Source organism: Mercenaria mercenaria, chromosome 18 (assembly GCF_021730395.1).
Source record: "Mercenaria mercenaria strain notata chromosome 18, MADL_Memer_1, whole genome shotgun sequence".
Lineage (NCBI taxonomy): Eukaryota > Metazoa > Mollusca > Bivalvia > Venerida > Veneridae > Mercenaria > Mercenaria mercenaria.
In genome coordinates, this window is record NC_069378.1 from 46985793 (window position 1) to 47000903 (window position 15111).

Below are 15111 nucleotides of genomic sequence, written 5' to 3' on the forward strand. Positions count from 1 at the left end.
AAATTCAAAAATTCCAAACTTAACATTCACATATGTTCCCAGAAAGTTTATGTAAGTAGCTCTGGCCACCCGGTCTGGTATAATTTGATTTTGTCTGTCTTACATCCGATGAAAACACAATTTTCCTCCTGTCATCAATTTGAATATAATTTCGATTTGTGCATGGCCATAGGAGCCTTTAAACTTTATAAATCATTGTTTGTGTTATGTATATATATTAAAAATGTTAGCAAAATCCTTGTGCAGGTATAAAATAAATAAAAGTTTAAAAAGTTGTAAGGAATTAACAGCAGCAGACTTCTGTTTTTTTTTCCTTTTTTTTTTTTTTTTTTTTTTTTCAATAATTTTAATTCTTCACTGCAAGCACTTTCAATTGTACACATATCTTCAGGTAAACTGCCTGAAGATATGTGTACAATTGAAAGCGCTTGATTATATACAGTTTCTGGATATCAGTTGTTGGAAAACACACGCAATAGCGCAATAAAAATTATTATACCTTTTGGAAGGAAGTTATATCACTTAACATCGTTTTTATTTCAATTGTTAGGTTGTTTGATAAACGTTCTAAATAAACTAAGCCTTACAAAAGGTGTCAACACTGTCGTAAGTGTCGTATTGCAGCGTTCTTTGTAATACCTACAGGTTTTATGTAAACTGATGCATAGAAATACCGTCCATATTTATATTTGCTATATCTTTTAAACTACACAGAATTATTGAGTAACATTTTCAAGTGTGAACATACGCATTTTAATTTGTACATATTACATCATTCTGTTTCCTAAAATTTTGTCGGATATCTGAATTCGTCATTGAAACGAAGCAACATGCCTCTCACGTTTCATTTGACTATGGCCAATTTACTGTACAACTTCGCATTCACATTTTGAATAGGATTTGACTCATATGGCATATACCAATGTTTCGCAAAAAAGTTCACGCTCTTATAAGTAACTTTAATTAAGTAATTAGTAATTCTTGCATCGTGAGTGGTTGGCAAGGTCGTTAATGCATTTACGTAACATAAATATAACCGCTACAAGCCGGTCTTACGTATTTGAGCACGACCGCACAACCAATGAGAGCCAGATGGTCCTAAGTATATCAGATTTCTTTTATTAACTACTTTTGTTACCTTCAGTGACCATGGGACAAATGTCATTTACACTGAATCCGTGCCAAATGTCAAAGATGCAGTCTACCGGCAAGACTCGTTTCAATGTTTACGTTACCATTGATATGGTACTAATTATCAGCTGTAGATGTGAACGTTATGCTGATGAAGGAGCGAAATAGATGTGATGGAGGTAATGTTATGGTTTTTATCTGGATAATGGTGGTTATCAAATAGCCGTCATTCAATAAAATTTTAACACGCATCGTAATTATCACGACAATTACCGTCCAGTGGTGGTTCAGGTGCAGCATCCAAGTAAGCTGCCATGTTGATCCAGAAGTGCAAGGCATAGCATCAACGTAATTTAGTGGCTGGCATGCTCAACTGGATAATACATTGTACTTTTTGTATGAGCAAGAAAACACCGTTACAGCAGCCTTTGATATAGAATGGTATGCCATTTCAAATTATGTCATTTGACGTTACGTCCAGTCGGTACGGTAAGGAATCGTTTATTTTATTCATTTCGTTAATCGGAAAGGTGAGTATGTAATCGTTTTTGTGCAAATAAGATAAATTCAAAAGTGTTCACAGCAATTTAACCTGTAAAAACCAGCGCCTTTAATCTTTGATTATGACGGAACGCATAGCATAGTGTCAAATAAACATAATGTATGCTACAGATTGCATATATCATGGAAGCATATTGCATATATCATGCCTGATAGCTTACATCAAACTGTTTTAGCGTTAAGATTTTATACTTGACTGTCGATCAATCATATATACTTATCTTTGACCATATATAACTACGTTATGTATAGTTCTAACTGAACCGTTATATGAAAGAATTGGCGAAAACACCGTTGACAAAACAAAAGAGAAACAGTATGAGTTTGTCACTAGCTACTGAAAGGATCAATGATTGCCGCAAACAGCAAACAGTTCTATGCCTTTTTAAACTACATTTAAGACGGGGCATTACACAAAGTTGTATCCTTCATATAATTAATAAAATATGTCTATCTGAAATTGGTTCCGACTTAAGTCATACCGAAAGCATTTGAATCAAATTGTTGCTGTCTGCTTTTATCTGCATTTATGGTGAATGAGTCCTCAGTAAAGGCATAATTGTTTGTACCTTTGTAGAACCACAAACCCTGCTTTAGTTTACTAAGATGCTATCATTTTGTTTAGACAAAATCCATTTGCTATAAACATGATAAAGTTACCACAAGAAACTGAATTAATTGTGTTAAACTATTTCCAAATAATATGGGGTGCAGTTAAAATCCAACCAACATAATTATAAACATAATTAAGCTATTGCTGTACAACAAGATATTCACATTAATTTTATCGTATTTAAGCAATTACACATATTGAATTCACTGAAGTTATGAATATCATCTTGTTATAAGGGTAGATGTGTTTACTTTGTACAGTTTTACTTATTCAGTCCTGTTAGTAGGTAACTAAAACATTGTTCAGTCTCTTTATGTAGATTTCTATTCAAAACTTTATATTTATAACCGCAAACCAATGCATTGTATATTTTTATATTGAGCAAAATGTTAACTAACTTCAGACTAAAATTTCGTATCAGGTTACCAAAAGGAGAATAAAATGAAGACAAGTTCCCCTTATATATTTATATTGGTTATTGGCATGAATACATGTACATACATGCTGTAGCGGGATGTAGGTATCTTGCACTATACCCGATATAAATGCATATAAATGAGGAATGTTTGGAAAGACGTTTTCTTACGAGTTTAGATATTTAACAATGTGGTTAAGATACTAACAATAACAACATTTCAACAAAATATTCTACAAAACTCCATGCTGACATGGTGTAACCGCTACACTATGTTTATTAACAAATGTTGAATGCAGTGAAACAAAATTGATATCGAAAGTAAATAAATCACTTTTTATCCTAGTAACATGAAGATTAGATGAATCAAAGAAATTTTATGTTTCTAATTAAAGTAAAATATGGTTAAGACACATGCATCGTTATTCACTTGAGAGAAACACAACATTTACAATAAGATGTCGCCGGCAACTCGTCTTAAAGAGGTTTGATAAGGAATCCCGTAAACATATTTGTATTACCTTTGTTCATGTACTGTGTGCCATTACAAGAACAAAGGTGTATGACGTCATTTCTTTTGAGGTTAAATGTTCCTGCAGCTATGGAGGAGTAGTTGTCGTCAAATCGCTTCATGTATATATTGAAATGTGCAACCCCATTAACGCACAACTTGCAAGAAGCTGTATGTTGGCCTGAACGATCTAGTGTTAATACGACGACCAGATGGTACAGCCCGGGAATAGAAGTTGTAAATGTTCCATTTGCGCTGTCATAGTTATTCCCAATGTTCACCCGGACGTTTGGAAACCTTATACCTGACTCTCCATATGCACTATTGTCAATGTCAGTTGCGGTAAATGCTACGTTGGCGTCTGCAAGAAGAAACGATAAAGCGCAACTCGTAAATAATTTCAATATAATCTGTAAACAAATGATAAAGCAACGATTCATTACGAACAGAGTCTCTCAAAAATTATATGTTGCACAACAGTTAAGTATTTCATGTGTCTGCGGGAAAACAGTGCTTATTGCCCTATTCGATCTATGTTTTATATTGCGTTAAAGCCAGCACTGTGGTCTATTCTTCTGTCAGTAACTTAATTGCACATCTGTCTTCGTGGAATTCATACGTGCATTGACTTATCTGTCGTAGATGTCTGGCAAATGTTCAGCAATTCAGAGATTTATAACGACTGTCTTATACGGTGTCATGTTGGGGAACTGGTTGGACAAAACGACCTCTAGACTTGTGTATGTCTCTGAGTTCCCCGCGGAGCTAAATGAGTGTGTGTTTTGCTACATGTACCCTTTTACAGGTATTTACCTTTTATGTAAATATTTCTTTTTAGGTTAAACAACTGGCTTAAGAGGAACATACATGTTACAAATCTTCATAACTAATATAACTAATTCTGAAGCAAAATAATATAAACACTCCTGTGGTTTATTGTTATTTTCAATGTGTTTTCTATCAAATACAGATAGAATGAGAAATAAAATTCCAAGTGAATGCATGAGAGTTCAAAATATCTTATTTCAAATTGTTATTGGAATCAGCTACTCGAACTTTCACTGACAATGGTTTTAACGTGACATTAATGCATCTTACTGATACAAAGCAAAATGTAGGTGTTTCTTTCATAATTGGCAACCAAATTATTAAAAGAACATTCATTTTTTATTCAATATATTAAAATTTCTCACTTGAACCGACAGGCCTAGCTAATTTGATTGAATCATTTTTCAATTGAACAAAGAACTATATTGTAATTTGAGGACTATTTACCATTAACTTGCTGAAAGTAAACATTTAATCTTTATTACACACATTCTATTGTCAAAGGCTAAAGATGCCTTTGTTCAAAATGTTCCTGCCATAGTTTTGGTTACGTATGCCACAGTTTCAGTTATATGTACATGAAAAATATTATTTTCTTTATTTCCAATAATTGTTTTCTCTAATATGTTTCAAATGTTTAGATATTTGAGAACATTGTATAAAGTTTGATTGCATAAAATCTATTTGGACTGCTTTTTCATCTGTTTTTTTTTAATTAAAATATACAAATCATAAGCACAAGGTAGGCAACGAATTAATAATTGTTAAACGTACTTATCAATGCATGAGCGTGCGAAACACCTTGTAAACATACATTTACCAATCGTTTGAAACCTAGAAATATTTATGCAGGAATATTAAAGGCTGAAAATATTTACCAGGGCATTGCTGCTTATTGCATAGGGTTATTTGTTCACTGTTACCCAAACATTGTTGTCCGAACTTTGATGGTGCCGGATCTGTACAAGTGCGATTTCGTGATTGAATACCTCTTCCACAACTTTCGCTGCAAGTGCTCCAACCACCCCAGGTGGACCATTCTCCATCTGTAAAAATGTCAATAACGTTAGTGTTAAAAGAACATTCACAATGGATACCTTTTGATTTTAGGGTGGGTTATTTCTAGACAATGACCACGGTTATTATCAATCGAAGAGATCAGAAGTAAGTTTGAAGTGGTTGTGTTGGACAATCCATCCGTATTTTAATAATTTGACTTCCTCTGAACTTCAACTTATGATTACCAAACAGGAATTGCTTCGGTTTTATTATGCTCAATGCATGGTTGCTTGTGACTTTCCAAATTGTTCATGCGTACATTGTTGGCTATATCATGTGGTCTGATAAATTCTGTAATTAATGTTTTGCTGATTTACTATACACCTATGCTATCATTATTATGTCTCAAATCAGACAGGTCTGCATTACTCTCCTGTTCGCTTACGTTGTACATAGGATCAGCATACCTTTTTGATCTGCTAATTCATTTTCTAGATATTCGATCCTCGTCGTTACTTCTTTGAATTTGGTTTCAGTTTCTGTCTTCAGTTGTCTCAGCCTCAACTGAAACGTAAGAAAACTATAGACCTGAGCTGATGTGTGTCAATATCCGTTATACCGGTTAATCGTCAAATGTTTCGATCAGTTAACCAATGCTAAAAGTCAAACTAAATATGCTACATCTATTTTTACATTGATGCATTTCGATTTCACCCTATCCGCGCTTCAGTATTTCTTCGGATATCCGCTGCTCATATCGCAACGGACATTTTTAGCTGTTTATATTTTAACTGTTTCTATCAGAAATAGTAGCGATAGTCAGAAAATATAGAATTGCAAATGCTTGAAGTGTGATAGCAATCACTTGTCTATAAATCATGAAAATTGTGCCACCTAGGAAAAATCAGTAACTTTATTCAAATATCTCATGAAGTTAAATGATTACGAAATGTAAACCAATTGTTCGTAAAGTTAGGATTAGCGAGCTACACACCCTCGAGGTGTTTTAAATCAAATATAATGATTGTCTTAGCACATCTTTCATCACATTTATCATTTTACACTGTATTTTCCCCACAAAACAGACGTTAATATATCATTATTTTGATCTCTTATAAGTTTAAGAAAAGATAATGCGACTGACCAGTTACCGACTTTACTTAAAAATGAGCGGACGTTTCAGCAGTTAACTGGTTATGATAGTCTCTAATGCGTTTATAAATATAATTTATCGCATTCATTTTTCATACCAAAGTTAATTACTTATGATAGGATAGATAAGGAAATGTATTTAAGTTAAATTTTGATTAAGTTACACTAAGGAAATTTAAATGGCACGTCAACTTGTTAGTGGAGGAAAAAGGAACATTACTTCAGAAGGGAAGGCATCTTAGTTGACACACATCATTTTCATAGTTATTATAGGCGTGGACAGATGATATATAATATTATTATTTTCTTCACGTTTTATAATGCTATTACAAAAAGATTTAAAAGGAGATGTCAACTACTGAACGAGTGAATTCTTCAAACATACAAGCTAAATTAAAAACTTTATTCGAACTTACCATAAGTGCCTGCGAATCGTGTGCGTCACAAGCCTGTTCTGACCAAATATGTCCAATACTTGCACATATCAGGAGCAAAATATGCATAAAGTGGAATACATTCATTCTGAAATGAGTAAAGAAATATGTTTATATAACACTTCCCTTTATCCGTCTATTTAAAACGGATTACGTATGGGTACAGGAAAAATTATAACAAGGAAGTGATTCGACAGGCTGTATTAAAAGCTATTAATCTTACAATTTGAAATTTGCCAGGGGTTAAAATTACATTTCAAACATCTTTTCATCTGCACAATCTCTACTTTTGTTATTTTATAAAAACAGACTATCATATTTCATGATCATAACCTCGTTAAGCGATTCAATTTTTGGGATAAAGCTGCTCGCTTGCAGTTTTGTAAAAGGTTTATCTTTTTAATTTGGATGGCAAATGTACATACGACATTAACTAATAACAAAATAAGTAGAAACTGATATTAACTGGTAAATTAGATATTTCTAAAATAAATAAAATATAAAATGCAAAATGTTAATATATTTAGTTCATTTGGAATTCTTCACCGCTTTATTGATCATCAAAAATTGGTCGATAGCATCTTGGTACGGTTCGCTCTCTCTTTTGTTTTAATGATTTTCTCTTGAATGATTTATGAAGTCACAATGGAGCTGAAAATAAAACAGAACAGTTGAACAACTTATTCTCATCAACCATTTACCAAAGCTGGCCTGTAGCATCCTGTAAAGATTATTCAAACGGTTCTGGTTACCTGACGTTAGCGGCAACCATAACTAAAATATAAACCTTGTCATCTTACAAAAAAAAAAAAAAAAAAAAAAAAAAAAAACTTTACAATAATTATATATGTTATTTTTTGATGGAAACTCTCGAGCAATGGAGTGTTTGACAATATTTGAAATTACTTATTTTTTCTTCATCTCAATATAATGTTGAACAACAGCTTAAATTACGTAAAGGTATATTTTTGGTATGTCAACTGATCCTTTAGGACACAACTATGCTTTACTAATTTTCGTAGATTTTACGATTTAGATTGTTAAAAATGTAAAACATTGTTCAAGTACAGTCACTGACAGCGAGGTCAAAACAAACGGATACAGCGAGGACAAAACGAATGGATAAAGGAAAACATGAACACATTAGGTAATGCCCAGAAACGGCCAACATATTCGAATGATGCATCTATTTATATATTTCCTCTGTCTAAGTTATATACTGCTTATAAACAAGCAGGTTTACAGATGAACGCTGGTCTTACTGACAGTGTTTTCTGTTTATAATATTTGCAGTTTGCAGTGCTCATGGCCATCGATTTTAATTTATGGAATCTGTATTATTGTAACCAACAACAATATAAGTTTATATTGGGCATCCCTTTGTTAAATTTTCTGTAGCAGAAATTTCACAAATATATGTCTCACAAGTTCTAAAGTGCCCAAGTGGCAAACTTAAGTAAAAACATTGAACAATGAAAGTAATGCAATTGTACTAATACCACGGAAAATAGGCTTTCGAACAATGACACGTGTAGACAGTTTAGTATATTAAGACGATCAATTAAAGTAAACTTGTAAACTTGCAACTCATGTATTTTGCAAATTCCTATTGTTGTCTCAAAAGAGCAATCTTTAAACAAACTGCACACTTTTGCTTTCTTTTGAGTTTTAAGTTCTTTGTTATAAAGTTGGCTTTACTAAGGTTTAAAAAAGTAGTTAACTAAAATATTTTTGCAATTGGCATGGAAATTGTAATCATCTAAAAGAAGAACAAAATGTTTCAAAGCTGGAGAAATAAAGAGTAATGAAAATTTTAATCACTTTAAGTAAAAGCTACGAGAAGTAAAAGATTCAAAATAATTCCCTTTTAAATGTTCTCATTTTCTAAACAACATCTAAACATCGTCAGTATGTGCTGCTTTTTTGCGATTGCAACTTATCTATAACAATTATATTTCACCAGGTAGTATGACATTGAAATAAATAAATAAAAACCCGCTGAATTGTAAACTAAACATTTAAAATGCAGCTAATGCGTTTACGTTTTCTGTCATTTTACTGCACAGTCAGTGGTGTATATTTTCTTTCAAATACTGCACAAATATGATTGAAACGTCTGTCGGGGTATCATGTTTATTAACATGGCTTGATCTTGTAAAATGATTCAGTTAAATCTCAATTTTCTCATCAGATTTATCACAATCCTTCTGACCATTTCACCTTTTCAGAAGAAAGATATGGAAAAACAAAACAAAAAAAAAACAAACAAAAAAAGAAACATCTATTCAGATCGGATTGCTTCTAACTCGATATCGCAGGCATCTAACACTGACAACGATGAAAAAAATAGTAAGTTTCACATTTTATTTACTTAACAAAGAAACCTTTATAATATAACATGCGTAATAAATGGAATTCAACAGAAAATAGAAGTTTTTACCCTTGATTAAGGTGATATCTATGCATTGTCTGTTTCTGAACCATTTCGCAGCTTATTTCATCACATTTGACAGTTATGATGTGCATTTTAAAACTTCCTTGTTACCTCACCTGTTGTTTCACTTGCTGTCATCTTCCAGTTCCGGTTACCAGAATGCAAAAACCAGTAAGAGACTTACTTACTTCCTTAATTACTATGTAAATAACTGATAAACATAGATTTAATAAGAGCCTCCGTGGACGACTGGTTAAGGTCGCTGACTTCAAATCACTTGCCCCTCATAGAATTGTGTCGAGCCTCATTCGGGGCGTTGAATTCTTCATGCGAGGAAGCCATCCATCTGCCTTACGGAAGGTCGATGGGTCTTCCCAGGTGCCCGCTCGTGATGAAATAATGCACGGAGGGGCACCTGCGGTCTTTCCCCACCATAAAAGCTAGAAAGTCGCCATACGACCTATAATTGTGACGGTGTGGCGTTATACCCAACAAAATAAATTAATAAATAAATAGATTCAATTTCTTGTCATAAAACTGAACAAAGAATGTTGTCTCCCTTCATTTCCGTGCTTAATTGAATAATAGTTGATTAATGCTTATTAGCAAAAAAAAAACAAAAAACAAGTTTAAAATACTAAAAGAATTACAGTTTTAACTTTACATGTACAGGCACGCGTAACGAACCTGGTATGAAGAAATATGACACACAGGTGCACAGATGAAAACCAGTGTTTTAATCCTAGATTAAATATAACACGATCCATTTGTATTTGACAGTTTCCAAACTGTCAAAATGCTTGATTTATCAAGAACTTATCGGAAAATTCAAAAGAACAAGCAGAAATTTCATATATTTGATAAACATCCATAAAATTCAAGAAATATCTTGATCCGGAAACAGTAATTCATAAAACATAATTTACTTATGTCCATATATGTTAGAACTGCTCTATCCGAAATCGAATAATGCGCATACTTTCATTTAGTTTTACTATCCGAAACAAATGCACACTACGAATTTTGGTAGTTAAGATAATATTATTTTTGTACATAAACATCAAATGGCAATGTTTGAGTGGCTATCCGAATTCAGATAAGCCCAAAACATTTAACTATCTAAAATCGTACTGAAGAAGAATTTGAGTTTTGTCGTTACTATCCAAATTCAGATAAGCTTTAACAATATCCTATCTGAAATCGAATGAAGCAAAACTAAATGTTGGCGTTGCTATCCGAATTTAGATAAGCCCTAACAATTAGCAATAAAAAGAATCAGCGTTGACTAAAATTAAATGTATTACAATGAGACAATGTTTACTATCTGAATTTGGATAGAGAAAAATCTTTGTAATGTTGTTACTATCCGAATTCGGATAAGCTCATTCAGTAGAGGAAAATCTGGAAGTTGTCATTGGCGAATTTTTTATAAGCCACGGTATTGGGAAGAGCATGCAAAATAAACGGTGTGACACATGATGAAACAAAACATATTTTAATATATATTAATTTCATATGAGCTTTGATATTACTCAACAATATACAGTTGTAATAATATTATTAAGTATCTACATGTTTCTGTCCTTTAACTGGCAAATGGTAAAACAATTAAGCATAACGTTATTTCTTTTAGAGATAATATTTCATGACTCCACATTGTCAGTGTATTAGATATTCACATTCTTCTTTTGCCAGTCTACCAGATCTTTTCCCATCCTGTCAGGTAGCAATATATGAAGGTTTAATATCAACCTGAAAGTTAAAAGTTATACAACTATATGAAACGTATTTAATAATTGTATTACATAAAATGTAATGAATTTGCTACAAGCAACGCTTATGTGATGGAAAATACTAAGAAAATATGGTTCTTGGATCTAAATAACATTATTCATTTTCAATAAAAGAAATCAAACATACTGATAATTTGCTGACAATAATAAATATTTTATTGTGTTATGTGAGGAATAGGCCACGCTCATAACATGTAACTGCACTATATGCGCGGTAATATTTTCATTTCTTTTAATTGCTACTGTTCTTTATTTTCTATAATAAATATGCAAACTATTAGTTGTAACACAATCTGTAAGAACTATTATGAGTTTTATATGCAAACTATTTACATTCAAACAAGCATATGTAATATTCTTTATAAATCCATATTTTAGAAGATAATAACTGAATACCTTTTTTTATTGGCTTCTCCATGTAAATCCAAAAACGTAGTATCACATGAAACATCATTTATTGAGTTAAATCACTGGTTAATTCCGTCACATAGTTTGCAAACTGTACACGTACTAGATTTAGACATTTACTTGGCGAATCCTATGCCATTTCCTAGATAATAACATCGGTAAGAGCACAGTAGGCGGTTACTACAGAATGATTGACTGAACTGTTATTATGTAACCTGTAGATAACCTCAACCACTCATCATACATTTTGATGCTGATGTTATCTGTGAGAAGATTCTTTTGAGTTTTAAGGGGCCAGTAGTTCTGTTTATAAATACAAACATGTGGTACTGATATTGCTGATAAAGAGAATTGTACGACCATTAGTAAATTTTATCTACCTATGGAGGAATTAATGCATCTCAATAATTATGTTCTTATTACTAAATCTTAGCTCAGTAGGTAAGAGCATTGGTCTACGGATCGCGGGGTCGCGAGTTCGATCCTCGGGCGGGGCGCATGTTCTCCGTGACTATTTGATAAACGACATTGTGTCTGAAATCATTAGTCCTCCACCTCTGATTCATGTGGGGAAGTTGGTAGTTACTTGCGGAGAACAGGTTTGTACTGGTACAGAATCCAGGAACACTGGTTAGGTTAACTGCCCGCCGTTACATGACTGAAATACTGTTGTAAAACGGCGTTAAACCCAAAACAAACAAACTTATTACTAAATTCAAAGCTCTAAACACCAGCTTGGTAATAAATATAAACATATCTTTAGCAAAATTTAATGATAATATACAATTGTATCTTATAATGTAAAAAATACCTACAGAAAAAGATGTGTGTGCAAGTTATCAGAATTTTAGATCTTATTTCTGTATATTGAGGAATAACTCCACAATAGAGTTTCAAGAGCTTGTATGTGATCAATTTCATAAGGTCACTTAATCATTATATATCAAATTATTAACATTCATATCTTTTAAACTCTAAATAACACGCTGAAATGATTTTCTTCTTATGCTAGTGATATTGTCTACATAATGCAGGTACTATATAAAAAATTTGATTAACCATTGGTAATCAGTGCAGCATCTTGACCATATATCTATATGCAATAGCTTATCTGTACTATTATCTCTGATACAGATATAAGCATTACATGTACACTTCTAAAACTAAAGCTATCATTGAAGGTGAATATACACAAGCACGCACTGATACAGTACTTGTAATTTGACGCACACAAGACTGGATAATAATGTGGACTGCATGTAAGTAATAGAGTAACAAAACACGGAGTCCTATATTTCTGCAGACTTTTTTTTCTGAAAAAAACCTTATATGCACCAGACACAACTAAGGCTAGATACTTGTCACTTGTTTGAGGTTTCATTAAATTACGTGATGAGGAGAATTAGTGCGCACAATAATGTGTCGACGGACAGACAGACAGACAGGCAGGAAGACAGACAACATGAAATCAGTATATACCCTTACAAATTCGTTTTTAAGGGGGCAGGGTTATAAAAATGTGATTGAAGAAAACATTAGTGATATATTATTTATGAACGAAGTTTTTTCTGTTAAAAATGTGGGAGTTATGTTCCTTTTATTAAAACACACACAAGTCTCCTGTCTGCTTTCTAAAGTGTTTTTTGTGATATCTTAAAACTTAGATTTCAAACAATAATGTTTCTTTAATTTTACAAAGTTACTTAGTATAAAACACAAATACATATTTATTTTTGAAAATCGGGTGTATATACCTTCTACGTATTTGGTTTAACAAAGGATTCATCACGTTTGATAATCATCAAACAACTAACAATACAATCAGATCTAAAACCTGGAAGTCTTTGGTGATAAAACAAATCTCTATATCCATTAAATAAAGATCTTCAGATAAATACCATTGACAACTTCTTAAAGAGACTGGACACAAGTGCTATGAGGCAAACACTAGACTAGCCCCTAGACGATGATATACCTTTTTTTACATTTTTATGATTAAATGTATTGAACTGAGCCAGTCTATATCCTATGTCCAATACCCTGATAATTTCAACATCATTCCTCTGTGAAAATATTTAAAATAGACTGGCGTTCGTCTCCATGAAATTAATTAAGTTCATCAAAATAGGAAAAATGTAGAAACATATCAGTCTAGTGGCTAGTCTAGGCAAACACCTAAAGCTTTCTTGACATGTAAGAGTATGATTTTAAAGAAATGGATTTTCAAATCTACAAACTAAATCAAACAATGAAATAATATTCAGACCTCAAAATTGAAAGTATAATTATCAAAATCTACATGTTTTCATGAAAATCCAAGCACAGTATGTTCATTCTTGTTTTTACATGATTTTTAACAGTATATGATGTATGTAATAGAAAATTATTCATCATAATAAATACTTTGGAATTATTTACCAGAGCAGTTGATAATAAATTAATAAATTAACATAATAATTTAAGCTATATGGAAGTAAGATTACAAACATTAAATAAATATGTGTACTAATCTTAGTAAGGGAATGGTAACCAAAGTGGGGAACCTTACAGGACACATACATAGCATTTATTTATCTGGGGGAAAACAACATATTTTTTGTGTAGGCATGTAATAAGCCTGCTCGCTTGTGGTAATCACCTGACGACAGCATACGGGGGAGTGACATTTCCGTACAGAATTTTCGGAGATTGCAATATTGTACATAAAGTAATCTAATAGACTTCCATCGCTGTCATATCAAACATCTGCAAAGTGATGCTAAAATCAGATTTTCTTTAAAAACGAATCACTGCATATGCGCTAGAAGGAGGAAGCTTTTGGTCAGCTAAATTTTGCCAAAATCTTATTCATCAAATTACTGACTTCAAATACATCAATGTCATGCTTAAAGAATTCATTAATGTATAAATCAAGTCTAACTTGTATTTGAACGAAGCTGCTTTACAGCCTGTCGGATTTCGTCTAAGGACATTTCTAAATCTATTTTTTTTCAAACATGACCAGTCCTGCAATTCCTCATTAAGGAAGCGCTCATTAAAGTACAAAATACCATGATCTGCTTGATAAAAGTGATCTTCTGGATTATTAATTGCTTCGAAATATGAAAGTGTCTTTGTTTATCTTCGATTTTGACCCGTAACCAGTTGACTCTTTCAATAATTTCCAGTACTGCTTTGCGTTTGTTAATCTAGCGCTATTAAACTAATTTATTTGTATTACGCTTATGTTCATTAAATTGTTTCTGTCTTATAGTCTTTTCATTATAAATCCGACCTTGATTCAATAAGTTTGACTATGTTACTATCTGACCTATTTTCTCTCAACCTATTTCAATCACAATAAAATTTGTCTCTTTTTAATGAACATTCTTCATCAAACCATGTTTTATTTTAAATCTGTGGCGGAAGGTTTACTAACTCCGATTTTATAATTCTTGTTAAAATGTGGTGCGCAAACACTGCGCATAATGTTTGAAAAATGTAAAGAGTTGTATCGAATGAAGATGGATTACTTTAGCGCAAAAATGCCGTGTTAGTGCTTGGAACTGCCACGATATACTTGGTAGCTATCATGATAATATTCTAAACTTTCCAGAAATGTTGTGCATTTTCCTGAAAACATTATTGTAATAAATTACTGTTTTCAAAATATTCTTTTTATTTTTTTTAAGAAACTTTAGGCTATTGAGAGAAGTTTTCAGGAAAGCTCGAAATATCAAGATAATTGCTGAAAGTATCGAAATAGCTGTCTTGCTAAGAAATGGCAATTGTGGGCACTAACACAAAAAAAAATCCAGATACTAATGTAAATTATTGCATTGATATAGACTAT

At 32.3% G+C, this 15111-nt stretch overlaps 1 protein-coding gene across 1 annotated transcript; it reads right to left on the reverse strand.

Annotated features, from left to right (window-relative positions):
- Nucleotides 1-2966: 2966 nt before the first annotated feature.
- On the reverse strand, nucleotides 2967-9143 carry LOC128550428 (C1q-related factor-like). The gene is made up of 5 exons (XM_053529411.1): nucleotides 9085-9143; nucleotides 6627-6732; nucleotides 5526-5622; nucleotides 4938-5105; nucleotides 2967-3592 (listed from the first exon to the last, which is right to left on the reverse strand). The coding sequence occupies exons 1-5, from the start codon at nucleotides 9126-9128 to the stop codon at nucleotides 3198-3200; spliced, it is 810 nt and encodes a 269-aa protein (XP_053385386.1). The 5' UTR covers nucleotides 9129-9143; the 3' UTR covers nucleotides 2967-3197.
- Nucleotides 9144-15111: the final 5968 nt, after the last annotated feature.

Coding starts and splice junctions, on each gene's coding strand:
- LOC128550428 (XM_053529411.1), bottom strand. CDS start 9,128: ATGGTTCAGAAACAGACAATGCATAGATATCACCTTAATCAAGG. Junction 6,733..9,084: donor AGATATCACCTTAATCAAGG/GTAAAAACTTCT, acceptor TACTCATTTCAG/AATGAATGTATTCCACTTTA. Junction 5,623..6,626: donor ACGATTCGCAGGCACTTATG/GTAAGTTCGAAT, acceptor CTTACGTTTCAG/TTGAGGCTGAGACAACTGAA.